This window comes from Vidua macroura, chromosome 17 (assembly GCF_024509145.1).
Source record: "Vidua macroura isolate BioBank_ID:100142 chromosome 17, ASM2450914v1, whole genome shotgun sequence".
NCBI lineage: Eukaryota > Metazoa > Chordata > Aves > Passeriformes > Viduidae > Vidua > Vidua macroura.
The window spans coordinates 12,599,382-12,626,442 of NC_071587.1; the positions used below are offsets into that span (position 1 = coordinate 12,599,382).

Here is a 27,061-nt window from a genome sequence, read left to right on the forward strand (position 1 = left end):
GAGTCAGTGTTCAGAAGAATTTTGGAAGCTCCCTGCTGGGTTTGTGGCTAGGTGGTCTTGCTGGCAATACCAGCTCCATGCTGAAAGCTGAAAAAATGAAGTGATGGCTAAAGGGAGAATATTAACTCCAGAGGGCTTTTTTTCCCCCTTTCGAAGCAAAAATGCTTACCCCAGATCACTTTGCAGAGGGAGCACTAAAGAATTTCCAACCTCTGGGTTTGGGGATAGGGATTTATGGAGCCTGGTTTTCATCTTCTTTGAAATTACTGCATTAATCCCGCTCTCCACCCATGGATGGGGCAGGACTTTGCCCTGGCACACACTGAATTTACCATGCAAGAAACAGTTTATCACCTTCTCCTCCCTCTGCCTGGCTGTAAAATGGGTCCCTGAGCAGGGAGCAGCTGGGTGCAGGTTCCCTTCTGCTGAGCTCTGCCTTGGCTCAGAGCAGCCCCTTCAGCAAAGGGCACATGGGGACAAGGCATCAGGCCAGGGCTGATGAGCCCAGAGCCCCCCAAATATCTGGGGCTGCTGAGCCTGTGGCTCAAGGATAGCTGTGTTTTTAGAAGTGGCAGGATGGCAGCAATCCCTGGTGATGGGATGCATTAATGAGTTATAGAAAGACCACAGGCTATTTTTCTAGTAAGCTCATGTCACAGATCAGAATCTGGTATTTGTTTTTCCTTAGGTTTCTCCAAAAACCTGCATTAGCTTCTAGATGATTTGGAGAACTGCAACTATTCCATGTAAAAAGCCCGCCAAATACTGTTTTTATCACTTAAAAAAAAAAAAATTAAAAATATATCTCATCACACACCCTAGGACATTTGCTCTACTCCATTTATAGAACTCCCAATTTATATTCTTCAACTATTTCTTCAATTATTTCTGTAACTGCTGCTTTAGCTGCCTAATGTCAGCATGTAAATCATGAAGCTGAGAGAATGAAACAGATGAAAACCAATCACAGAACTTTGCATTCCCAAATTCTTGCCATTATAAATTTCCTGCCACTGCCCCTGTAACTCTTGCTGTCAAGCACAATGAGGAGGGAAACATGTGCCTTCGCAGACTGTGGCCTGGCATGACATTATTGCAATAATCTTTATTATAGTCCCCCTTTTCCTCAGAAAAATATAAGGACTGACCTCGCATTTCTTGCTCAATCAGGCGTCCTGCTGAGCCCAGTAGGTTCTTTCAGCTGCAGAGACCACTGGATCCTTCCCCTAATTGGTTTCCTCCTCCTTGAACCTCAGCAACATAAGGAGAAAAGGCCTATATTTCATAAGTGCCATGGTTTTATCCACCAATTTAGAGACAAAGAAGTGCAATTTATAGAGGGAACATTTAATGCCTGCTAATTAGAGGCCCATCAAGAGGTCTCGAATTTGGCATCCCGAAAATTTACAGCTCAGTTTCACAACCACCACAAGCCCCGAGCCCAAGGGGTGGCCCTGGCCTCCCTCCCGCCGTGCTGGGAGGTCCCTGGTCCTCCTGCCACGCTGCTCTGGGGCACTGTGGGGAGCTGGGAGAGGACAGCATCCACCCAAAAGATCATCTGGGAAACTGGAAAAAATTTTTTCCAGTTGAATACACTTCCCAAGGGAGACAGGAGGGTGAGGCAGGAGACAGGAGTGGAGCTTCCCTTTGTGACACGGGCTGGAAGGGCTGGTGGGGCCCAGGTGGAGCTGTTTTCTGGGAATCTCCTGCTCTGCACTGAAATGATGCAACAGAGCTTCTGAAGCTTTGGAGGTGATGATGGAGGGAAGGAAAGGTAAATTTTCTTGCAAAATTCAGATAAGACTTTGCACTGCTGGGTGCAGGTGTGTCAGTCAGAGTTTAGTTCACTGAGGCTGAGATCCATCCACTGGATCTCAGACCAATCCAGGCAGCCCTCGGCCACCTCTGAGGAAACAGTGCCCATTTTCTGTAGCTCTGCAGCTGCTGGAGAGAAAGCAGAAAAACTTTCCTACCCTCTAAACTCACCACACAGGTAGACTCTGAAAACCTGTTAGGCCTTAATGCCAGATTGTGGCAGACTTTTTTTTGGCATCCGAATCTCTGAGGGGTTTCTCAGGCAACTGCTGATGGCTGAGAGGCTGAGGCAGGGGGGTGTTGTCTTTTGGAATCTATTTTCCTTTGACTTATCTTTCAGTCTCAGGAATTCAGGACCTTTTATCTATTTGAGATTAAAGTCCTTCACAAATCCCTTCTGGCCTTTTTCGGGAGTGAAGAAGTTACAGACACCCTACTGCACATTCCTTCTGGTGCCTTTTTCCATTGTAAATGAGAAACAAGTAGTTCTAATTGTTGTAAGCACTACAATAAATGAGACAACTGCTCTCAAAGTGCCCTATAAAAACAATTAACATATTATCAGGTGAAAGCGTTAACAAGAAAATTTAAGTTTTTACTTGTTTATATATTCAAAGTCTATTCTAAGTGCATCACCCAAACGTGCCAGGGAGGAAGAGGTGTGGAATTACCAAAGCTTTCCCAGTCTGGCAACCTGAGAACAGAGTCTATTCATCTGATGTTGAGTTTCTTTCTGAAAAGCAGTTTTTTGCATCTTCAGCAAACAAGAGAGTAAAAATGCCTAAGCAGGGAGGTTGGCCTCTCGTGAAATCCATTGAAATTAGTGAAAATATTTCTATTGACTTCCCTGGCATTTAGATAAGCTCTTTAATGCTTCAATAATAATTATTTTTAACACAGTCATTCTTGGAAAAAAATCTTGCTGTGATTCACTAGTCCTTTGCTCAGCACCTGGGGCTGGTGGCTGGCACGGTGCTGCTGTGCTGGGTCCCCGGGCTGAGCTGGGATTTGTGGGGAGAAATAAAAACACAGCAAGCTGTGCCTCACCACAGTCCTTGTGTCACGAGCCAGGCCTTGCCTACCAGCAATCCCTGACACAAGCCCAAAAGTCCAACCAGGGTTTGCAGAATTAGCTCAGGCTGGCTTTGCACTTGCCAGCAGAGATTTACAAAGGAGCTGCAAAGAGCTGGAGTTAGTTTGTTTCTAACCTCGACATACTTTGCTGTGAAAATGACCAAACGTGGGATCAGTTTAAGTTTCCAGCTTTATGCTGATGTGTCATTTGCTTTGGAAGTTTGGGCACCTGGGGTGTTAAATCAGGACCACAAGGTTTTCTGTCCAACATTATTTTTTTGGTGTTGGCTTTAACTGTATTGCTGCAAGTTCTAAATATCATCAGCCACACTGTTTCATCCCTGTCTGCTAATGTTTTTAAGTTCTGTATCTTCAGCACACGTCAGAACAAGCACCCAGTATTTGTTGATGTTTTATCTCCAGCTTTCCCATATTTTTGGATCTGATACCTGGCTGCTCCACACCTGAGCACACGTACCCGTCCTGTTTTCTTTTAACCATCCCTGTCAGTTGCACAACTGCGTCCTGCCCCCTCTTGCATCACCATCAGGCCACAACAGAGGCTTGGAGAGACAAAGGACTTCAGAGAGCTGGGAGCCCTCTCTGTGTTAGATAGGGCAGCACTCAGATCCTGCTCAGATAGGCAAGGCCAGACTTTCAAAGGTGCTGATCTGACTTGCATATTTGTGACAGGTGTGGCCAAGCTGCTGATAACCACCAGCCTGAGATATTCCTTGTTTTGGCTGCATCGCCTTAATTGTCCCCCCCACGATTTTTGGTGTCTTGCTTATTTTCTCATGCATCTGATGTCCTCCTCCACCCCACAGCTCTCAGCTCCCATTGTCTCCACCTTTCCCAAGGACTACGCCAGAGGGAGTGTCTGATGATCCTCACCCACCATAGCTCCAATTAACTGCCACACTCACCATGCCAAGGGTTATTTTACACCAGAAATTTTTGAGCCCTGTGTTAAATTCTTAGGCCTTCTTAGTTAGGCCAGATTAAGCCCAGTGTCAAATTAGGCCAAATCAAGTTAGAATTTGTCTGCAGTGGTTGTACCTCCAAAATGCAATACTGCTTCTAAGAACGAGGAGAGGCTCATGTTTACACAGGCATCACCTGCGAGTGACTTTGGATTGTTTTTTAAGGAGAGGAAATGCACTGTTTTCCCACAGTCAAGGCACACAGTCTGTTTCATAGCAGAATTATTTTTCAAGGGTGTTCTTCCTTTTCCTATTTTACAACCTTTGATTGCACATCCAGAGCTTTGGCTTCCTCTCCAAGCAGCTGCCTTGCCAAGGCATTTGAATTGTGAGCTGGAATTTCCAATGTTTGAAATTAGCATCTGGGCTAAAACCATTCACCAAAGCCTTTGGGTAGTAGATTTGTGAGAACTGTAAGCCCGGGACAAAAATGAGTTGAAGTTCTGTGGGCAGAAGGGCTATGAAGCATATCCAGCAAATATTCAAAATGCTTGATGTCTTTTAAGGGAGCATTTAACATTAATTTAACATTAATGGCTAACGAACAGCTGAGATTAAGTCCTTCAAGGATGGCCAAAGGTTCTTCTTACTGTCATTGTGTCAATAGGGATCATGGATTTTATAAATCTAATGGAGGAACTACAGTCACATCCAAAGAGCTGCAGCAATTCTCTTGACTGTTTCAGTGAACACTTAAAATACCACTATTCCCCCCTGCCTTTTTTTAAGCTCTCCCCCCTTCCAACTCCTCAGGTAATTAACTGGAAATGACCCAGTTGCAGCATTGTCAAAGGTCTAACACCCATCAAACCCAGGAAACTCAGGCTCCCTGAATGCTCCCCTGCTTACCCCGCGCTGTTGTGCTTAAGGTATTACAGGGGTCTACAAAAAGTGCTTGATCAGATATACTGTACCATATGTTCCCAAATACCAGCACACAGCAGCATGACTTAGGGATAGGATTTCAGCCTTCATAATGAAGAGTCTTGCTTTTATGAGCTCGAGTCAGACCCTTAACGTTATTTTAACATAGATTTTGGTGTTTAATTATGTAATAAGATTTACTGCAGTCATCTAACAGATGTTGATTCAGGGTCAGTGTTTCTCATAAATTAGTTCTGAAAGGATTTGTTACTTCTGGGTCAGCAGATAGGTCCAGAGTGCAAAGAAAAAGGGGAAAAACAATAAACACTGAGTTGAAGGGTTTCTTGGGATTCTTTCTTCAGTTACATATCCACATATTTTCATGATCTTAATGACTATAGCCACAGGAATGTTTGCTTTAACACTAAAGATGGCTCAGGCCAAAACCCTATATCCAAACATCTGCAAAGCATGGGAAAGTTCAAACTTTGGGGCTCTTTATTTTATGACCCTGGCTGTTAATTTTTCATACTAACACGACACATTTTTTCTAGGGCTCAGCAGTGGGAATTGCTGTGAACTTTAGCAGCACCCCAAAAAGTTTCATCTTCATGTGCTTGTTGTCAGACCTTGCGTATAAAGTGCAGCTAAAGGCCAGTGTTGGTTGATGTAGTTGTCACCACACACGTACTGAAAAACTGCACCCACCTTCCTCTGGAAATCCAGCCTTCCCATGTCTTTGGAAGCAAATCATATTTGTACATCCTACTGCTAACAGCTGCAACTAAACCCACACAGCATTATACTCATTCTTCTACATTTGTGGTTAAAGGAGTGATTCCATATTAAAGTATTTTTCATTCAATTTTAATTTAGTTGCAGATAAATGCCTTTAAATTTGAAATTATGCTCTTTATATCTTATTCTGTTAGGAGTACTTTGGAGGAAAGGGATTGAGGCTCATTTAATAGTGTTGCTAGCACGTCCAGGGCAGTTGTAGCCTGCCAAGTCTTTCACAAACACTGGTGAATATTCACAGTATTCCTCCACATTAGGGTATGAGACACTAAATGCTGCCCCTGAGATGTTTTAGTAGAGGTGCAACTGAGACTGCTCAACACATAAAACCATTTGCTAAACTTAATCACCTTTGTCCTGGAAAGTTTAGAGGTTTCATACCTAAAAAAAACTCCTCTAAGATGAATCCCAGCTATGAGTAAGAGCTCTGAAGCATTTCCCTGAGCAGCAATCACACAGTGGCAAACTGGACTCCTCACAGAAGGGATGTGAGAGAGGAGGAAGAGTCCATGGCCAACGGCTGAGCCTCGGCCAGCAAAGCAGTGCTGAACCTGCTCCATGCTTGGACACAGCCCTGCTCCCAGAGCCTCCCCACGCTCTGTCCCTGCCACCAGGACACCCTGGCCAGGGCTGATCTGTGTTTGTACCATGCAGAGCTGCAAATTTAAACAGCACTTTCCAGACATGGGCTTGAAACTCCTCTTTTTCAAGAGTAATTCCCTTTAAGTCAATGGATTTACACAATGGATTTGCTGCTGCCAGAAGAAAATCAAGCCTGTAGAAAGACACACATTCTTCGCCAAGGAAATCTCAGAGCTAACTACTTGAATTGTGCAGTCAAGCTGCAGAGAGGTCAAGTGGACAGACGACAGGACTGGGATGTATAGGAAGTCCCTGGTTCAAACCTCAGCTCTTAAAATGTCATGCGTTGTGACCTTGGGCGAGTCAGTTCATCCCCTTATACGTCCATTTCCCCCTTCTCCTTTGTCTGACTTGTCTGTTTAATTTGGAATTTGTTCCAAGAAGGGTGCCTAGGCTCACGTGTTGGGCTGGGGCACTGACACCTCTCCTCCCCCTTGCTGGAGGACTGGCTTGAAGTCTTTGTTTCCTCCCAGCACTGACCCCCTGCTTCCGTACCACAAGCAGGGTTACACGGGACCACCAGCTGCCCATCAGGGGACAGGCAGGCCTGTCACCCCGTGGGATAACACACATCCCAACGCCGGCCTGGGAGGATCTGGCACTTGTTATTTCACAGTCAGGGTTGGGAGGTGGAAGAAAGTCCTCACTTTGAACTTTGATCAGTTGCTTCACAGCCCTGATCACTAAAGATCTTTTAAAATGAAAGCTTTGACTCTACGGAGCGGAGCCATGAGCTTGTGATGAGTTCAGCTGGCACCAAATGTGGGTCACTGGCACGAAAAGCCTCAAGGGCTGGAATTTGTGTCTATAGTGTGCGGGTATGTGTGTGTGTGATTGTCAGGAGCAGAGCCAGGCCAAGAACCAGCACTCCTGAAAAGCCCCATCTGTTTGTCTCAGCTCCTTCCCACTGCAGCTCGGTCCTTATCGGTGGCAAATGTCCAGAGTCACTTGTCAAGCACAAAACTGCCAAAAATCATTAAAACACAATGGCCCCCTGTACCAGCCAACTGCAAAACTGTTCCAAAGGGAGCCTGATAAACACATATATGCCCATAATAGCCCAGAGAGAGGCAGGTATTTCCCCTGTGCTTTAGAGATCTGAGCAGCCCCTGAGATGCTGCGATCAGATATTCCCGCCCGTTTCTGTTGTGGCAACTCGCGAGCGTGTTTGATGGCGAGGGAAGGGGAACAAAGCAGGTGGCTAATGGGCTGTTTTCTGTTTCAGTGGAGCATGACAGAGAGTTTCACCATCAGCGCTGCCACTACCGAGAGTTCAGGTTTGATCTCTCCCGAATCCCGGAGGGGGAGGCGGTGACGGCGGCCGAGTTCAGGATTTACAAGGATTTCATCCGCGAGCGCTTCGACAATGAAACCTTCCAGATCAGCGTCTACCAGGTCCTGCAGGAGCACCCGGGAAGGTGAGGGACCCACAGGGAGACCCTGCTGAGAGCACAAGCACGGCTTGTTCCTGCAGGGAGGTACAGGCAGTGCTCCCAGAGGTGCCATCAGCAGCAGTGGCTGGGTCTGGCTGTGGGGCGTGCAGGGGATCCCGGCTGATGCTGCTGCAGCAGCTCCGGCGTGTTGTGATGTGGGCAGAGGCGCCCTGGGAGCCTCCCCGTGGCCCAGGGAGCATCCCCAGCACTCCTGCTCTGGCCTCTGGGAGCACTCAGTAGCCCGGCCATGTGCTAGTGCAGAAAAACTACCATAAGCCAGGAATATTTCAAGATTTCTGGAAGTCCTCCCCGCTTCCTCCTGCTTCTGGTGGATCCTGAGGTGGCAAACCCAAATGCTTCCTTTGGAATTGTAGCTTAATTACTAGCCCTTATTATCAAAGGCATTCGAGCTCCCTAATTAACAAAGACAGATGACACCATGCTTTTTATATTGACTGATTGTTTTGCATGTGCAAAACTACAAGATGAGCTATTAAATCTCTTCCAAGCAATTATTAATGTATGCCAAGCTCCCTGAAAAATCCTCCAGGGAACTTGAATAAGAACATATGTTCAATTTTCTCATCTGGTTTTAGTTCCAATTAATCAGCAATCCCAAACCACTTATCAAAGGTACTTAGTTTCATTTCCACATATTTCTTTCACATACAAATCCTACCAAAAGTGAGATTGCATTTATTTATGCGAAAAGTATTTACAATCACATTCTAGTCAGAAGTTATTCTTTAGGACTACTAAATATGGGCCAATAATACTACAGTCCTAATTTAGGTTTATGAAAAGAGAAACACTAGGGATTTAAAAAGTGGAAAGTCCAAAAGGGTAAGAAACAAAAGTATAATCAGGACTCTGGCTTTATAGTTTTATAAGAGCTAATAAAAATGCAGAAAAAAATGAAATATGTCAGGAAACCTTGTCAACTTTTTTTTTAATAGTGAGAATTTCTACCAGGTTTTCTGTATGGTAAAAATATTTAACCACTGGTGTGTTTTCTTCCACATCTGAAATTCTGATTTTATAGCTTAAAACTCATGGCTCTCCTGGCATTTCCAAGGATGCAATTATTTGCAATGTTTGGGGACTGTGCTAAAACTAATCTATTTTTATCAAACAGTGGAAATTCAAACTTTGAATTTTAACCAGGTCTTCCTTAAAGGAGAAGGCAACAAGCCAGAGCTGTGCACAGGACCCATCAGAATTCCTGCTTACCCTAAACATTTCAGTTTATTCCCTCTTAGGCCATTCCAGAGGCAGCAGCCTCCCTTTGCTCTATTTCTGGAGTGGGTTATTTAGGTGCAAGCCTGCAGGGATATCCTTCCAGTCTTGGGAAGAGCAGAAACTGTAGATGTGCTGGCAGAGGAGGAGGCACCAACCTGTGTGCCAGGGCACTGGGGAATTGCCAGGAGCCTGTTCTGGAGTAAATCAGATGCCAGGGAAGCTCCCCCTCAGGTCCTGGTGAGTGAGGTGCCTGCTAGGAGTCTTACTGACAGAGTCAGGATGAGATCTGATATCTTCATTTTACAGTGGTGCATCCAAAAGTTGGTTACAACTTTGTTTAGAGAGGATGGGAAGGTACTGCTGGGGATAGTTGTGTGTGGAGCAGCAGATGCTTCTGCAAACTGTCTCCTCCTCTAATTCCTATTCCTAAAGGAAAAAAAAAAAAAACGTATGTAAAGGGTGGGCATATACATCAACCACTGTCTGGAAGAGGTGAGGAATCTTGCTAATTATACAGATGTTCCAGCCACAAGATCAGATGCAATTTTACTGCATCATATTCACCACAGCAACACTATTTTTAATGAGTGTTCATGCATATTCCCCTTTTGCATACATTTTGGCACAGGCCATGGTGAGTTTTGAACAGTTTGTCCTGAAAAAAATATTCCTGTTGGTTTGGATTGACCAAAGGTAAAAATATTGTCACTAATTTTTGTAAACATATTTGCTCTTTTTCTGCTTTTTTCCACTGACATTTTCCACCCGGCTCTGTCACAGCCCAGTCATCCAAGTCAGTGTGTCATTGGGCAAGTGGAGAAAGAAAACAAACTCTCTCCAGTGTTGATCAAAAAACACCCATTCACTTTGATGCTTCCTTGGCTGTTTGTCTCATCCTGAGCCGCTGGAAAGTCAGCCCCATCTGACGTTGTTAGCAACAAGAGCAAAACAAAGCCAAACCCTCCCCCCAGCGCAGGCGGGGGAAACCTCTGCTGCCTTTGGGTTCCCTTCTCCCAGGGCTCTTCTGACACAGAAGCACTGCTGGAATTGCCTTTTGAGCCCTGAACCTGAGCTTCTCCAGGCTGGTGCTGCTCCTGTGCAGTGCCCGAGGCACAGCAGCTCCTGCCAGGCTCGCAAGGGCAGCTCAGCATCATCTCACACACAGCAGGGAGCAGGACAGCTCCCAGAGCCACACAACAGCACAGGGCGAGCTGGAAAGCTCAAGCTGGAGAGATTTTCCACTGTGAGATGTGCTGAAGGCAGGATTTGCAGTTAAACCACAGAAGAGCCTCCAGTTTGGAGGGTGTGATGGTGCCCTCAGCTCACATAAAGCAGAGGTATGAGCAGTTCAGCAGTTAATGACTTCACGAGTTCAGACAGGTTGGAGGTATCTAACCAGCAACATCTCTTGTGTGCACTTCATTGTCAGTGAAAAATACAGGCTTAGGTGTTTCCAGAGCAACAGCTGCACCCCCAACAGATTATTCCTGAAATCCTGCCCCTCAACAGCTCAAGTGTTTGCAGGGTAGAACCTCTTCCCCATCCACCTGCTCAACCTAACAATCCTGGCAGCAAAAATGAGGGCCCAGCCCTTCCTTTGCAGCAGATGAGATGCCACTTGACTTTGGACTGCCAGAAATTACATCTCTGTCAGACTGAAGATATTATTACAGGAGTTTGTAGGAAATCAGGCTAAATGATCAAATTTTCTTTCTCGCTTTTTCAAATCTTTTGTTGCAAGGCAAGCTCTTCAAACTGCCAACATCTCCTTGATAAAAAGGCGTGCACAGCATTCTTTAGGCACACAGCATCAGTTATTCACTTTAGGCAAACAAGTACATTCATGAACAAAAATGCCCCAAATATCACAAACACTGATGATGTTTTAACTGGTATAACATGTCTCAGAGCTTTCAAGTGCATAGCTCAAAGTCCAGTGACTCATGTCCAACTTCAGTTTGGACTTCGTGGCTCACTCACCCAAAAGCCTGGGAAGGTGTTTTACAAAGCCAGGGCCTGACTTGAGCAGGGTGAGAGCAGCAGGACATCCAGTCCACGTTTGTGGTGACAAACTCTCCTCAGTGGGAGCTGAAGGTGGCCACTGGGGAGCCAGAGGCTGCTCAAGTCTCCTCCTCTCTGGAAAAGGAGGGAGAGCAAAGCAGATCCCAGTGCTCAGTCAAGGGCATCCCCCTGAGTTTATTAACCTGAAAAAATGCAGACTGTAGAGCAGCCCTAAGGCTCAGAGCTCCATCCTGCTTTTCTGTCTGCACCTTTTGAAGCTGAAATACCTCATCCCAGAGTTACAGCTCCTATTTCGTTGGACCCAGCTCTTGCACTGCACAGTGAATCCCAACCCCTTTGAAGCTGAAGGGAGTTTTGTTACTGGAGAGAATAAAACCAGGTACTTGACCAGCCCTTGGTAATTGAAATGTAGTTGTTACATGTTCACTTTGTGGCCATTATGGATTTCACGGGCTTCAAAGGCAGTGATTTGAATGCTCATGTTACCAGCCCTACAGAAAAATCAGATCTTGCAGGATGCATTCCTGGGTTTGACTTGCAGCTGGAATGCTTTAGCTTGAGCTTCAAACTACACCACTGCTGCACCAGATCAAACCTGAGCCCCTCTCCAGACCCCTTTCTGCCATTTGTTGGGGTCTGGTTCCATGTTGTGGGTTTAAACATGTAATTCTAGTACCTAAGGAAGGCTTAGGCCCACGCAACCCATAAAGCAGATGTGCCTTCTTTTTGGGGCTTTTTTAAGTACCACTGTGATCGTTCTGAGGATGGTGCAGCACAGCACAGTTGGATTTAATGATGAGCCCCAGCACCATGACAGTATCTACAAATACTGACAATAACTTTGATTATAATTTTATCTGCAACTCAGTTGATAACTACATTTATCTCTCAGCAAGTAGCAAGGGAACTGCAGCTCTCCAAGAACAGAGCTGTATCTGGTTTGCTCCTTCAGACCATTCCTAAAAGCCACTGCAGCCTGCAAAACCTCTGACAAATCTTGAACTTAGCAAGGCACAACTCTTCACAGGCACTTGAAGAGCTGCAGGAGGCATTTTGCATACCCCAGTGGGTCCTTGCTGGGTAAGTGATGCACTAATGAACAGCCCTTCAATGCTGAGCAGAAACAGCTGTACAGAAAGTGTCAGAGATATGTCTATAATCTCATTTCTCCCAGCACTGTTTGTACAAGAGGCTTCATGTTTAGGAAACATGTTGCATCTCAGTAACAAGCTCCCATTGCCACTTTCAATCAGCCTTTGAGATCCAGATCTTACCCTTTTCCAACACTGTGTAAGAAAGGCAACACAACTGCTAGAAGCACACAAAGCAGAATTAAGAATCTGCTGCAATTTTAAAGTGAATTTAATTTTTCCCTAGATTCAGCACAATTTACACAGATCTGTTTCACTACCACTACAGCCAGTTTTCAGGCCAATCCTTGGAAAACACCTCTAGCAAAACTGAATTCCTGCTGTGGCCATCCCTTCACCTGGCAGAGCCACTGGGCTGTGTTTGGCTGGTGGCTCCTGCCTGGGAGCATGGGGAGAGCTTTTATCAGTGGGGAGAACTTTTATCAGTGGGGAGAGCTTTTATCAGTGGGGAGGGAGGGAAGGATAAGCAGGGGATCCCAGGCACAGGGAAGGGAAGGTGTGGGAGGAGGGCTGCATCAGGTCTGCGTACAGAGGGTGTTGCAAACGTGCCAGGGAGAGGCCCAGGGAGATCCTGGGGCCCTCTCAAAGTAGGAAAGTCTGAAAAATATTTTCCTAAGCTTGTCTTTGGACAGCTGCAGCTGACTTTAAGCAATGACACCAAGCAAACTGGAATCTGGATACGGCAGGTTTTTAATCCAAACAGATGTCTTCTAACCCCACATCTCCTCTCACCCTCCCGGGGTGCCCTTTTTGCCTTCTCCTCCCTCCACCTGCTGAAACCTGGACGTGAATAACCCCCTTCCCTCCATGCCAGCTCTGTCCTTGGGCTGCCTGTTGGAAAACTTGCACCATGCCTGTGACCCAAACAGCCCCTCTAGGGTTAGAATATGAGTGGAGAGGAGAGGATTGGGCTCCTGGCTTTGTGGTTTACATGCTGAATCAATAACAATTCAACATATCCATGCCTCAAGTGTTTCCTACTTTAAAACAGAAGCAGGAGGGTTAACCCACGTTTGTAAAGCCACCCAAAGGCTGTTGCAAGGAGCCTCTGTATGGTTACTGTTTAAAGCACTGATGGTTTGTGATTCCTGCAGGTAGAGGGAGGGATCAGGGCAGCCCAGCTGCCAGGTGTGCTCTTAGGGCTGAGGCATTCCCCTGGCCCTGATGCAGGCAGGACCTGCTACTGTCAGGACAGAGCCAGGTGAGCCTGGGGGCTGCTCCCAGCACAGAAATCACCTTGTCTTACAGTGTAATGGAAATTGCCAAGAGTCACCTTCACTGCTGCTGCCTGTTCTTTTTCCCATTTATTTTTATCCCTCTTGGAAGTGCTCCTCAGTGTTTACTACCACTTGTCAAGCAGCAGCTTGAAATAACAGGGCTGACGAGAAGGATGGGGACAGAGAGTGAAGAAAATAGACTTAAAAGCAGGGACTGTTTGGCAAGAGGACTGTTCTAAAATAGTGTAGACCTTACAGCATTATAGTCTATAAATGCAGAGTTTTATCTCCTGTTCTCTTGCTAATGCAGAATTTCTATCTGTCACGTTTTCATCCATGTTCTCCTCATGCCCCAGCTTACCAAGGCAGGTGATTGGGGCAGATGCAGCACTTCTCATTTTTGGATATATTTCTAGTGTTTATGGCTTCAAACCAAACTGTATCCCAGGGACTGAAAAGGTACCCCAGCAATAAGCAAAGAAGCCATACATACTATTTTCATAAAGCTTTGTTGTTGTTAATCCTTTCTCTTACTTTAGAATTGCCATGTTGCAACAATTCCCTTTATCCCACACCTTCCCTTCCCTGCCTTATTCTCTTATTTCTGTGCTCACCCCCCAAATCCTCACTTCTTCCAGTCCTTTTCTCTTTCACTAAATATTTGTGATCCCTTTCCTTACCACCATCAGCCCTTTGGCAGGTCAGCCCTTCCACCTCCTTAGCTCCAGCTGCTTCCCAGACACGACCTCACATGCATCCTGCCCAGCCACCCTCACGCTGCAGTGCTTGTTACTCACCCCTGAGCCCAGAAAACAAGTTCACTCAGGAAGTTTCACAGACCACACAGCACTTACATGACCTGCAGACAAATTTTTTGGGAGTGCTTTCGAACAGGAGGTGACTCTCCTGTCTGGCATCCAGTGTGAGACACTACCAAAGACATCAGCAGGCAAATGCCAACCTCCTGTCTTCATCTCAGGCTCCACTGAGAGCCTGATGCTTGAGACAACCGAGCAGAAAGCCCCAAATTTTATCATTGCTAAAAGCTCCGACACTCCCGCTGATGTCAGTTCTTTGAACGCCGAGCCATTTTGATGTGGTCTCAACAGAACATACTTGTGGTCTGGATCCAGACTTTGTAATTTATGTAACTCTAATCTAGACATTAACATTTCCATGTCCCAGCTTAATTTTTTTGTAAAAGGAGGATCATGTGCCTTTCCTATCTCTCACTCTGGAAAAAGGCATGGTACACTTTCTTGCATGCACTGAAATTCTAAAATGAAGGCACTGAATGCAGGGCCAAGGAACCAAAGGAGTTTTTTTTTGCCTCCTTGCTGCAGAGCCATCGTTCACATTGCTCCAGGGACATGCTCTGTGAGTACACAGCTGGAAAGTGAGGTACAGGAGTGAGATGTGCACTAGAAACCTTTTCTCTTTGGGCTCAGATCTTTATCTCACAGCTAAAACCCAAAGCAGACACATTAGTTAGACTTAACCAGCCCTACCTTCTGTGACAAGCCATTAGATGGGAGCCCTCAGAATAAATGCTGTTTAAGTCTTAGCAGAACAACATTTCTTTGCTGTGTTTACTGTGTCTTGTCCAACAAGGATATCTCGAGGGCTGGCTGCCTATTAGCTGGTGATTTAATGCTGTTTGCCTGACTTTGGAGAGCAGGACATTCCACTTAAAGGAGGTTTTCTTTTTGAAAAGGACGAGAGGTTTCTTTTAATCTGAACAGGAGCCACATCTCAGGAGCCTCTGCTTGCAACACCAGTGAGGTTCTGCATCCCACCCCTGGCCACTGCTGGTGAGCCAGGGCAGAAAGCACTAATCCAGGAGTGCTTGAACTCCTCCAAAGGGCATCTGACACGGGGCTTTTTTGGGGTCCAAATGTTCCAAGTGTGTGTGGGAAGGACATTTCCCTTCAGTGGGTCCCTTTGATCTCTCTCACTTCAGGCTTCCCCTCCAGGCCCATTGTTTGCACATTGCTGTAACTGCAGGAAAACAAATGCTTTATACAATTTCCCAGACTGACTCACCCTGGTACTTGATGCCTCCTCATGTAGTCTGCTTACCCCGATTGCATCATGTCAGCATGGAGTAATAATACTGCAGCTGAACAGTAGCTAAAAACAAAAAAAATTATCATGATCTCTACTATCATCGACCTGCAAACTACAAGGGGAGAAAACCAAGCAAGCCAAGTCCCTGTTAACTAAACCTTGTGTGAATCATGAGTTCCAGCCAGGGGCCATGCTTAAATAATGTACTGTGTGAATAAAAAACTCCTGGAAACTTGGCCTCAGCCACTGGAATGGGCCAATCCATGCAACTCCCTCGTCCCTGGCTCCTCTGGGATGTGTTTGGTTCAGTGTGCTGTAAACAGGGAAGGGTGGGAGGTGTCCTGCACTGTGGGAATGGGGCCACGGCTCCTGGGTGGGGATGAAACCCCAGGAGATTTGTCCCCTGCTTGGAGTTCAAGCATCTTGCATTGCTGTAACTAACGCGAGAGGGGTTACCCGTCCTGTTTAACTTCAGTTTTCTGGGAGCACTCAGCACAGCTGACCGAGCTCCCAACACCTGCCTGGAGCCTCTGCATTGCTGCACCACAGCCCTTCCTGAGCCACCCTCTTTGGCTCCCAAACATCCACTGGAACACTCCCACAGGATCCCCTCTGCCTTCGCAAGGAAGTGCTGCAGCAAGCCCAGCACTGATGCAGGGCTTCTTCCACAAAGCAGAGCTTTGCCTAAAGACTACACCCTTAACTGCACCCTCGGCTGCATGTTCAGCCATGGGGCACCCAAATTTCTCCTGCTTTAGGGAAAAAACACAGAATCCTCTTCCTGCACACCCTGTGTGCTCACAGGAACTCATTTCAGAAATTTAATTTCATGTAAGTCAGCACAGTCAGAGGTGGGTAGTGACACCCCTTAGCTCACATCATCATCTCTTACACACTCTGGTTGAAAGGAAAGATAAATAGTAAAAGCATTGCAAAACTCCCTCCGTTCCTGTTCTGTGTGGGACAAAAAGCTTCTGATTTCTTGGTATGTCAAAGGGGAAAGAATCGCTAAAAGCTGTGAGTCAAAAGCCCTTATGCCAACAGCTCTGCTCAGATTCATTTCTGATCACTTGGTGTTTCATGCCAACAAGAGGCACTGTGTAAACCAAGCTGAATATACATATTTGCACTGCCAAATCTATAGTGACCAAATTCATAAGGTCTTTTAAAGCTTTGAGGATGTGATTAAAGGGTTTTTCAAGGATAGTTCTTAATTCAAAAGGATATAATTACACTTGAACAAGTTGTCATGTTTGTTCACTGTAGGTACAAAAGCAGCTCTTACAGGACTTGTCTAGACACTTCCACCATGTGTCTTTGTTCTTCTTTTAAAGTAATTTTTTATGAAAGAACTGCAACAGCATCCATTTTTTAATCTGAGTTTTATCTCCTTCTTTTCTGATAAGAGAAGACTCCTTCCTTTACAGAACCTGTATTTTCTCAAATTTTAATTTTTCAGAAATTTGCCAGGAAACGTCTTGTAAATCTGAGATAATTTCAGTTTTTTCTAAAGAACAGAATCTCGCTATTTAGGATCTTTTTCATTTTCTGATATTGTTTCTCCAGCTAGAGTAACCCAGCACAGCTGACCTGTAAAAAAAAAACCCAAGCAATGAATTAAAAAAAGATTGTGACCCACAGTAGTGCAGACCTGTGACTGTGCAGAGGGTTACTGCCTCAATCTGTTATCTGTAACCTCAGAGGAGCAATTTAAAAAAAAAAAAACATTATTACATATGTTAATATATGCACATCAGTGTTCCAGCTGGCTTGCACCAACACTACAGTTATGCATAAAAGTCAGGAAATTATGTGTGGAAAGGCTAATGAGCAGCATTGTCTGCCCAATTACCGGATTTGCATATGCAAAGAGTAATTCTGCAGATCTGGGCCTGGCAAACCTTTTTTGAAGTTGCATCAGGAGCTCAAGGTTAACAGCAAAGTAACCCCAAAGCAGCTCAGCTCTGCTTCAACAGAGGAGAGGAGAGGAGAGGAGAGGAGAGGAGAGGAGAGGAGAGGAGAGGAGAGGAGAGGAGAGGAGAGGAGAGGAGAGGAGAGGAGAGGAGAGGAGAGGAGAGGAGAGGAGAGGAGAGGAGAGGAGAGGAGAGGAGAGGAGAGGAGAGGAGAGGAGAGGAGAGGAGAGGAGAGGAGAGGAGAGGAGAGGAGAGGAGAGGAGAGGAGAGGAGAGGAGAGGAGAGGAGAGGAGAGGAGAGGAGAGGAGAGGAGAGGAGAGGAGAGGAGAGGAGAGGAGAGGAGAGGAGGCTTCATCTGACAGTGCTTAGAGGGGAGCACAGAGCAGCCCAGCTCCAACTATTGCTGAAATCCCAACCCCATGTGCTGCCTAAAGGATGTTTGTGGAAGCTCCACTGGAAATCCTGGCTAACTGGGACTTCTGCTTTTTGTTTCAGGGATTCAGATTTGTTCCTGCTGGACTCCAGGACGATCTGGGCTGCAGAGGAAGGGTGGCTGGTGTTCGACATAACCGCGACCAGTAACCACTGGGTGGTGAATCCCCAGCACAACCTTGGCCTGCAGCTGTCTGTGGAAGGCATTGATGGTGAGTGTCACACACCAGCAGAAATCAGGGACTCTGTTTCATGATTCCCAGCCAAGGGAGGCACTAGATATCACATGCTCTAAGTACGGGAGGATTTTGGTGCAACACTTTATGCTTGGGCAATCCTCAAGGCTTTAAGTGAAGTCAAATACCAAAATTAATCAACTCCCAACCTTTCTTTGTATCTGCTGTTACATGATCTGTAATCATGAAGCAAAAACCGTCTATTTTAAAAAAAGCATACTAAATAAATGAGCTGAGAGCCCTTGTCCCAGGTAGCCTTGCAGGGCTTCTCCAGGAAAGTGTTAGCTGTCCTTTGGCATGTTGGATTTGTGGCTGACAAGGCCCAGCTCTGGCCTTAGCAAAAGGATCACAAAACCATTACCGTAACTTGGATTTAGCAGCAGCACTCAGTAGCTTGGGACAGAATAATAATCCTGGATATCATCTCTGCATTTCACAGCAGCACCCAGACATCCCTTGACTGCAACAAGGAGAAACATTAAATTTCCCACTGCCACCCCCTCCTTGCCTTTTTTTTGTAAATAATTGATTTAATTCTACAGAGAAACCTACTAATTGTTTTTTACCAAAAATCAAATTATTCTAGAGGCCAAGATGAAGGATGAAGATGATTATCATGGATGATAATCAAAGTTTTGTACAAAGTTATGGCGGTGGCAAGATGCAGCAATAAGCAAAATGTCTCTGAACATTTGTTTCTCTCAGCTGAGGTGTATCTGGAGCTCTGTCAGCATTTCATACAAGGCATTTTTATTTTAAGCTAATAACCTTCCAGTGGGAATTTAGTGTTCCTATGGGCTGAGTTTTATGGTTCCTTTTATAGGATCACTTCAAATTATACGTTGGTGAACTTGAAGAAACCCCTCTAAAGAATGCAGGAAAAGTTAATGCTGAGCGGATTTGGGGTAAAATAACCATACGTAGGACCAGTTAACGTAACTTTTACACACAGATATAACATGAAGTTAGCTGTGCTGAGCTGCTCTTGTCAGAAGCAGCTTTGCCCATTAAGCCCAGGTCTTTGGAGGGTGGGTGGCATTCCCAGGAGTGCCCCTGAGCAGGCAGCAGCTCTGCCCTGTGCTATGCTGGCTGCTGCAAGGCCCCCTCACCACTCTGTCGTGCTTGCAGGGCAAAGCATCAACCCCAAGCTGGCGGGGCTCATCGGGAGGCACGGCCCCCAGAACAAGCAGCCCTTCACCGTGGCCTTCTTCAAGGCCACCGAGGTGCACCTGCGCAGCATCCGCTCCACGGGGGGCAAGCAGAGGAGCCAGAACAGGTCCAAAACACCAAAGAACCAGGAGGCATTCCGGGTCTCCAACATTGCAGGTACAGCACAGCTGCCGGGGGCTGCGGTGGGAATGGTTTGTCCCACGTTATCTGTTTGTTGTCCCTTTGGTCCACCCCTGGTTTGAAACGGGGTGTGGGGTTAGGGTTGCTCCAGAAATGTCAGGGAAAAGGATGTTTGTTCGAAGAGATGTTAAATTGAGGGATTTCTTAACCCAAATTTTAAAAATACCCCAAGCACCTAACCAGAAAAACTCCTTTTCTCCCATATGAAATAAATTCTCATCTTGAAATCATTAAAGCGATCAGTGTATCTGAATCCAAATGCTGTTCATTTTCAGGGCTTGTGATTTTAAATTTAGCCCCTAAAAACCGTAGTAGTCCCAACATTTTTGCATAGAAGAGCAAAACCCATTCATTCTCAGGATAACCATGGCTGTTCTGGGGGGAGCTGTGCTTCCTAATTTGGAAGAAAACTCCATCAGGCATTTGAAATAGAAATGTGGTTTAATTATGTGATACCTCCGAGGAATGGGCCCTTGATGAGGATCCCAGCAGGAGCCACAGCTCAGGGCTGGCTCTGCTGAGGCAGCAGCAAATTCCAGCTGCTTCTGGGAGTGCCTCGCTGAGTGGAAGGAGAGGTTGTGAGGAACAGAAGGAAAAGGAAAACAGAGCTTCCAATCACATTTTTATAGAATCATTACGGTTGGAAAAGACCTCCAAGATCATCAAGTCCAGCCTTTGACCAACTCCCACCTTGTCAACCAGCTCAGAGCACTGAGTGCCACGTCCAGTCCCTTGAACACCTCCAGAGGTGGGGACTCCTCTGCATTCCTGGCAGCTCCTTCCAGTGCCTGACCACCCTTTCTGTGATGAAATTCTTCCTGAGACATTCTTTCTACTTGGGTCTTCAGCTCAGGCTGCATGTCCAGGATGGACAAAACTTTAAAACTGCACTGATTCTCCTCTTATGTATTGGCAATAATCAGAGTGATCTGTGTGATGCTATTAGGAGGTCAGAGGAAGTCCAGGGCAAAAAAAAAAAAAAAAAAAAAATTAAGATAATAAAACCTACTTTCTCAGGCCTTTTTTGGCTTTGCACAACAAAGCCAGAAGTGCATTTCATACAGGTTGAACCCAGCTATTATTATATGACTAAAACAGCTAAAAAAGAAGCTGTAAGTGCACCAGATGAGCAGCAATGCCTCACTCCCTGCTGAGGGAGCTGGGGCAGCCCAACCTCATGGCCACCATTGTCCCCTCACAGAGAACAGCAGCAGTGACCAGCGACAGGCCTGCAAGAAACACGAGCTCTACGTCAGCTTCAGGGACCTGGGGTGGCAGGTAAGGGCTGGGGGTGGCATTCCTGGGGCTGACCAGGCTGGGAGTGGGGTGCCTTGGCACATCATTTATCAACCGCAGCAGTGAGATCCAGCCACCAACTGGATTTTTTATTTTAAATCCTGAAGGGGAAAAATATTGTATACTGCCTCTAGCATGCTTAAGTGCTTCTGCTAAGTTGGGTATACAAATATTTAGTGTGAGGCTTGGCTGGAGGCTCAGCACGTTCAGGTCCTTTTGAGGGGCTGTGGCCCTGCAGGTCCTCTGGCAGTGCTGAAGGCACACACGGCTCTCCATTTTCATCTACCCGTTTTTCTAGACCTGGTTAAAGCTGTTTTCCTTTCTGAAAGCTTGTGTCTGCATTGTGTTGCTGGGTGAAGTGATCCTCGTGGACAGGCAGGACACTGCTGAATGGATAAACAACTGAACCCAGATGTTCAGCTGCTCTGTGGGCACATTTGCAATGTGGGGTGTGTCCCTCCAGAAAGAGCAGGCTCTTTAGAGGCCTCTAAGAGAGCTTTAGAAAGGCCAGGGGGCCAGATTTTTATTCTGCAGGCCATTGTAACTGTGTGTATGAATGTTTAGATTTACATGCTGGTTGGCTTTTTGTTTCACTGCATTTCTGTCCTTCTCCACTATCTAATGGCTTCAATTTAACCAAGGACTGGATCATCGCTCCGGAGGGCTACGCTGCCTATTACTGTGAAGGAGAATGTGCTTTCCCCCTGAATTCCTACATGAATGCTACCAATCATGCCATTGTACAGACACTGGTAGGTGCACCCCATCTCCTAGCACAGGCTTACATCTCACAGGTGCTACTCAGAAATCAATTTATTCACAACAGGGTCTCCGAGCTAAGAGGGGAAGGAGGATCTGCCTTTGCTCTCAAGGTGCCTGCAGCACCTGGCTCCAATTAGTACCTGGCCAGAAATGACCCTGTCTTTGCTGCAGGCATTGGCAGGCTCTCTCTGGTTTGAAAGTCTCTGTGATAGACACTAATGGGGTTTAGTCCCACTGCATGGGAAGGAAGGAGCAAGACACTGTCAGCACCTCTTGGGGGAACTCTGTAAGGATCCACTCCGTGCTGCCACCAAAAGTGGATTTGGGGTCAGACTGAGAATCAGTGAATCCCAAAGTTACACAGCTCAGCTCCTGTCTGAGTGAGGGTATGGGACAGGCAGAAGGTTGCCCAGGAAAGAAGAATATGGGGGGAGGAGAAGGGAGAAGTAAATCTTAACATTCCTCTATTTTCACTCCCCAGGTTCACTTTATAAACCCAGAGACTGTGCCGAAACCCTGCTGTGCTCCTACACAACTCAACGCCATCTCAGTGCTCTATTTTGATGACAGCTCCAATGTTATCTTAAAAAAATACAGGAACATGGTGGTACGAGCATGTGGCTGCCACTAGATTTGTAGGACAAAGAAAGAAGAAAGAAAAAGAAGTTATTTGCAAAGAGCGGGTTTGTGTGGCTGTGTGGGGTTGGGGGAAAGGTTGGTGCTCCAGCCATGGGTTTAAAAAAGTCCCAAACCATTTTAGGACCAGGCCTCTGAAAGTTCAGACAATGGAGCAGTTTCTGGATCTAAAGAGGCATTTGAACACATTTTGTTTTAGTTTATTACAGACAATGAGCTTGTAAACTGAAACAAGCCAGAGAAACCGTTTAAAACCAAATCTGCTTACAAAATTGGCTCCTACAGTACATACTTTTGCAAATGAGTCTTTCTGGAGATTGCAAACTCACCAGTGTTGATTGTGAGTAAAACAGTAATAATCTATCCAAGGTGAGACTGTGCTGTGACTAATAAGTGTGTGTAGTTCCTGTAACACGGTTTGCAATAAAATAAGTGAACAAAATATACCTGGAGTGAACAGGTATTTTGTTAGAGAATTATTGCTTCCATCCCTCTGCTTCAATTTCGTAAGCAAAACCAAGGATTAATGACATGCAACTTCCAGTTTGAAACTACAGTAGCAAAAGCTGGATGTGGATTGACACAAATTCAAAGGACAGATTAGGCTAAGAAAAAAAATCAATTGGCAAGCAAAAGAACTGAAGAAAAGTGCTTCAAAGAGTGAGAATGTTGGGGTGTACTTTTCTCTATCAACAAGGAAGGAGATTTCCTCTTGCAGCCAGAAAGTATTTCAGTTTGCTATGAACTTGAAACTGGACAGCAGCAAAATGCTGAGAGACAGGGATTAAGCCTGAGGTTTAGCTGGGGTGTCCTAAGCAGTTACTGTAAGAGCTGTAAAGATCCTGCTGCTGTGTGGAAAATGTCCACTGACTTCCCTGAGGGAGCAAGTTCCAGCCCTTTTCCAAGAACGTGGAGACTCAAGTGCAGAAGGTGCTGTGAGTTGGGATGTACGCCCAGCACCACACAGACTGGGAACAAGCCAGGAAACCTTCCTTCCCGGGGCCAGTGCTTCTGATAAACCCCCTGCTCTCTTGGCTTCACCTCAAAAAACCCCACAACAATCCCCTTCAAGGGCCACCAAGACGCTGGAACCAGAAGCAAGAAAATGTCCCCTCAAGGCTTTTCTCTTTCCTTCTTTTAAAGTCACAGGTTACACAAACATCACACTTAAGTAATTAAGGCTCAATTAAAGTTGTTGCAAAGAAGAATACAGAGTTGCAGTAACCAATCACAAACCAATTCCCCACTTTGGCACCCACCAAAGTAGGATTGGCATAAATTTAACCAGGGAGATAAAAAGAAAATAAAGCCCAATAAAACACTATGTCCAGCACACCCAGCCCTAAATCTCCAAACTTGAGAAAGCTAAACCTCCAACAGATGGGTCCAGGACACCATAAATCCCTGGAGATGGGTCTCTGCTCAGTGAGCAGATGGGGCCATGCAGCCACAGTAGGGACTTGGCTCCATGTCTTGCCTTAGAGGAGAGTTAGAGAAAGAAGATAAATGAAATTCTGGACTTCACTCACTGCTCTTCTCCCCTTAAGTCACAGATCAAATCCAGACCAGATGCCTCACTTTAAAAAGAAAAAGCAAAGGAAGAAAAAAACCCCTACTGTCTGTGAAATAAATCGGAAACTTGTTTCTGATGGCCTAATTCTCATCTCATTTCAGCCAATTGGTGTTTTCCCAGCAGCTTTCTCAGTAGCAGGATTAGGCTGATGGGAAAGGGGAAGCCCATCCACAACACTGGTAGGTTTTGGATGGGGGCCTTGGTGAGCAGCTGCCAGATGTGCCTGGTGTCCCCCCAGACCTCTCCAACATCTGCAGGAGCAGCCTGGCTGCAGCAGGCACACGCCTCAGGTAGGACTGCAGCAAACCTCCCCACGGGGAGACTTTGGGCAAGCACAGCCAGCCACACAGCAGGACAACAGCTGAAGCCAAAATCCCAGCCCTTGTGGAGCCTGCAGACAGCACCATAACCAGCCAAACCTGCCCTCAGAACATCCCTGGTTAGAGTGAGGAATTGAAATCACGCAGAGAGGAAGCATCATTTGACATTGCATAGACATACACACCAGTGCTTCTGTAAACCTCCTAAAGGAAGGGAAGGTGCTGCCTAGAAAGTTAAAATGCCTGAACTTCCACTATTTAGTAGTCAAGGATTAGTTTTCTCTTGCGGGTGTTTCAGTGTTGGTGGTCACTGCATTGGTGTATTGCGTTTTTAACTTGGACCACGGTGTCTTGCTGTATAGGACTCATATATTAAATATTATGTGGGGATTGTTTCTGTTTTGGTTTTTTGTTGTTGTTTTTAAGCATAATTACAGGATTTCTGTTGCTAGGCTCAACATCGGCTTCACTGTTTGTACATTTTTATGTAAATAGTTGTCACAAGCGGAAGAAGAATTATTTATTTCCATCTCTGAATTCCTTTTCAATCACATGCAGGAAAAATGATTCTGGGTTCCTAAACACATTTGTTTCCTTATTTAAGAAGATATTTATTAACAGTTGGCAAAAAATGCATACACATTTCTGGTTCTTTTCATAGAGCAGATGTCAGAAGCCTTTTTGTACAAACTAGTAAAATAAATCATTGCAACTTTACAAAAGATATCCCGACAACGTTGCGTATCTGTGTGGTTATTCTCCTTTTATTCAAAGAACCTTTCTGGCTGGACAATGTTTCATCATGAGCCTCTGTTTTCACGCAGCTCAGTCTCTATGTACAGGCAAAACTGTCACATGTCATTATTTGGGGCAGCTCCTTCGGTCCAAATACAACAGGGAGGGAAGAATAGCAAAAATATGGATGTGTTTTGCAGTCTGTGCTGCAAAGATCCATGATTGAATTATAGTGCAGCTGTCAGCAGCTGTTTCAAAGAAGCAGGGGGTAAATTACTTCTGTTTACTGCTAACATAGTTCAGAGATTTAGTCATCCCAATAAAATTATAGAGGCACAAGAAAGGAAGAAAGAAACTCCAAAGAAACATCAGCCAAGAAGCTGACATTTTCTAATTTAGATTGTTTTAGCATATTTGAGAGATGCTGCTGGCATGAGGTTTCCTACTGTGGATACCACACTGCTTTGCTATGGAGGCAGTGAAAAAAAAAATAATGGTCTAAATCCCTCTAACTGAGCATTATATCTTCGGGGCACAACAGCAATTTTGGGGTTCTTGTTTTCTTTGAACTGTGAGCAGAGCTGTGCCAGCTTACATAGATATATTTGCTGGGCCAAAGGATTAAATCGTCAGCATTTGGGAGTTAATCTGCCATCTTCCACGAGCAATTACAAATTCATAAGTAAATTTGCTTTGTGCACTCCTCTGAGAGTCCAGGAAAGAGGAGTGGAAGGACCTTTGTTGATGTAAAACGAGACCTACTCAGCTTCTGTAGGCCTTGCCTAAATTTAGAAGGAGGATCCTCTGGTATTTCTCATTATGGTCCCAGTTCTCTTCATTTAGGTGTAAGGGAGGGGTGGTCCCAGCAAAGAGAGAAAGAATAAAACAAATATTTTTACTTTGCAGGGCCAGTCCTGCAGCCAACAGCAGCTTCACCGCTGAGTTCAACGCGTCCAGCCTTGTATCATGAAATATCTGCTGGTTTCCAGCTCTGCCACAAATACACACAACTTGCTGGATGTGCTTTGGAGCAGCTTTCCCAGCCTAGGAGCCAAAACTCCATTCCCAAGCTGGTTGCAGCCTCCCCCTGGTCTGCAGCACTCCTGTGGCTTTGTCTCCTCATCTACTGTTCTGGAAGAGGAATTCTTGACATGAATACATACACTGCCATAAACTGGCAGGGCCATAAAACCCTGGTGAACGAGCTTCCAACCAGCTAGATTTATCTGAGTAATGACATTTTAAAGCACATTTAAAACATTTTATAGAACAGTTATTTTAGTTTCCTTTCAGGCCAAACTTTGAGGATGTTATGTTTGCTTAATTGAGCTGTTTAATTTTGTTCCAGTACTGACAAAAAGATCCTTTTGTCCCTATGCAGGAAAATGCCTCTGTTGCTGCCAGTGTTCATATAATAAAAAATAATGATTTAAATAAGCCTTAGTGCAATTGTAAGATTCCTGATTGTTATGGAAGCGTCAGCTGTAAAGCCTAAAACCAGAGAGGGACAGCAGAGCTTGCACAAGCACAGCTCAGGGCATGGCCAGGGGCTGCAGGATTCCCTCCCGCAGCTCTGCCTGCAATGGGAACAGATACTTCTGGATAAAAATCCCCAAAGACTCATCTTTTGAGTTCAGAGTTCACATCCTCTGTATGCTTCCATCCAAATACCCTGCTTGCTGACTTCCACTGCTGCCACAAACACATTATTCTCGCTATTCAACCTTCCTTTGGAGAGAAATTCTGCCCAATTAAGCTAAAAAGAACCAGTTTGAAGTTTTTATTTATCAGGTAATGATTGACAAGACCTCGAGGCAAAAACTAGGAGCACTTTATACTACAGTCACTCATTACCCAAGTACAAAAGCAACAGAAATGGGTCATTATGACCACTTTGAGTTACTCTGTTTTAAATAAAAATACATATTCCCTTTTTCTGCTTAATGCTGTGGAATTTGTATTCCTAAATCAGCAGCTGAGAAAGATTAGAAGTTTAGGGTAGCAGGTTTAACACACTGATTTGTTTCCTAGCTGGTTTTCCAAGGGTCCATTTACCAGGCAATGGGAACAGGCTTTTTAATTTTGGTATTTGGAAAGTTGTTTCTTGGTATTGTGAGGTTTACCACTTTGGGATAAATCTGCTGTTTTCTCCAACAGAATCCTTGTGTATGAATTAATTCCATAAATAAAGGCAGCACAATCTTAAAACAGTTTAAGTTTGGCTTTGCATTTAAAATGAAAACGGGAAGAGCCATAGACAGATTCATCAGATTCACACTTTTTTCCCCCAGTGAAAGGTACTGGGGAATGTTGTAGGGGAAAAAAGGGGGCTCAGCCTCAGCCCCACAAACCCTTAGAAAGACAACTTTGCACTTGACCAGCTTCTGCAGGCATGGTTAAGCATTTAACCATTTGCAGGCTGAAGCTCTACATGGGGCTGCTTGAATTAACCTCACCCTCAAAGAACTGGCTTGCTTGTCTGCAATAAAACCCAATCCCAGGC

General features: G+C 45.4%; 1 protein-coding gene across 1 annotated transcript in view; it reads left to right on the forward strand.

The window, feature by feature from the left end:
- BMP7 (bone morphogenetic protein 7) overlaps positions 1–24,558 on the forward strand; it is a 41,575-nt gene extending 17,017 nt beyond the window's left edge. Inside the window, exons 2-7 of the mRNA XM_053993222.1 lie at positions 7,402–7,594; positions 17,714–17,862; positions 19,015–19,212; positions 20,438–20,514; positions 21,174–21,284; positions 21,776–24,558. Of these exons, the coding sequence (XP_053849197.1) occupies positions 7,402–7,594; positions 17,714–17,862; positions 19,015–19,212; positions 20,438–20,514; positions 21,174–21,284; positions 21,776–21,925 (878 nt within the window). The 3' untranslated portion in view covers positions 21,926–24,558. The remainder of the gene's footprint in view (positions 1–7,401; positions 7,595–17,713; positions 17,863–19,014; positions 19,213–20,437; positions 20,515–21,173; positions 21,285–21,775) is intronic.
- Positions 24,559–27,061: the final 2,503 nt, after the last annotated feature.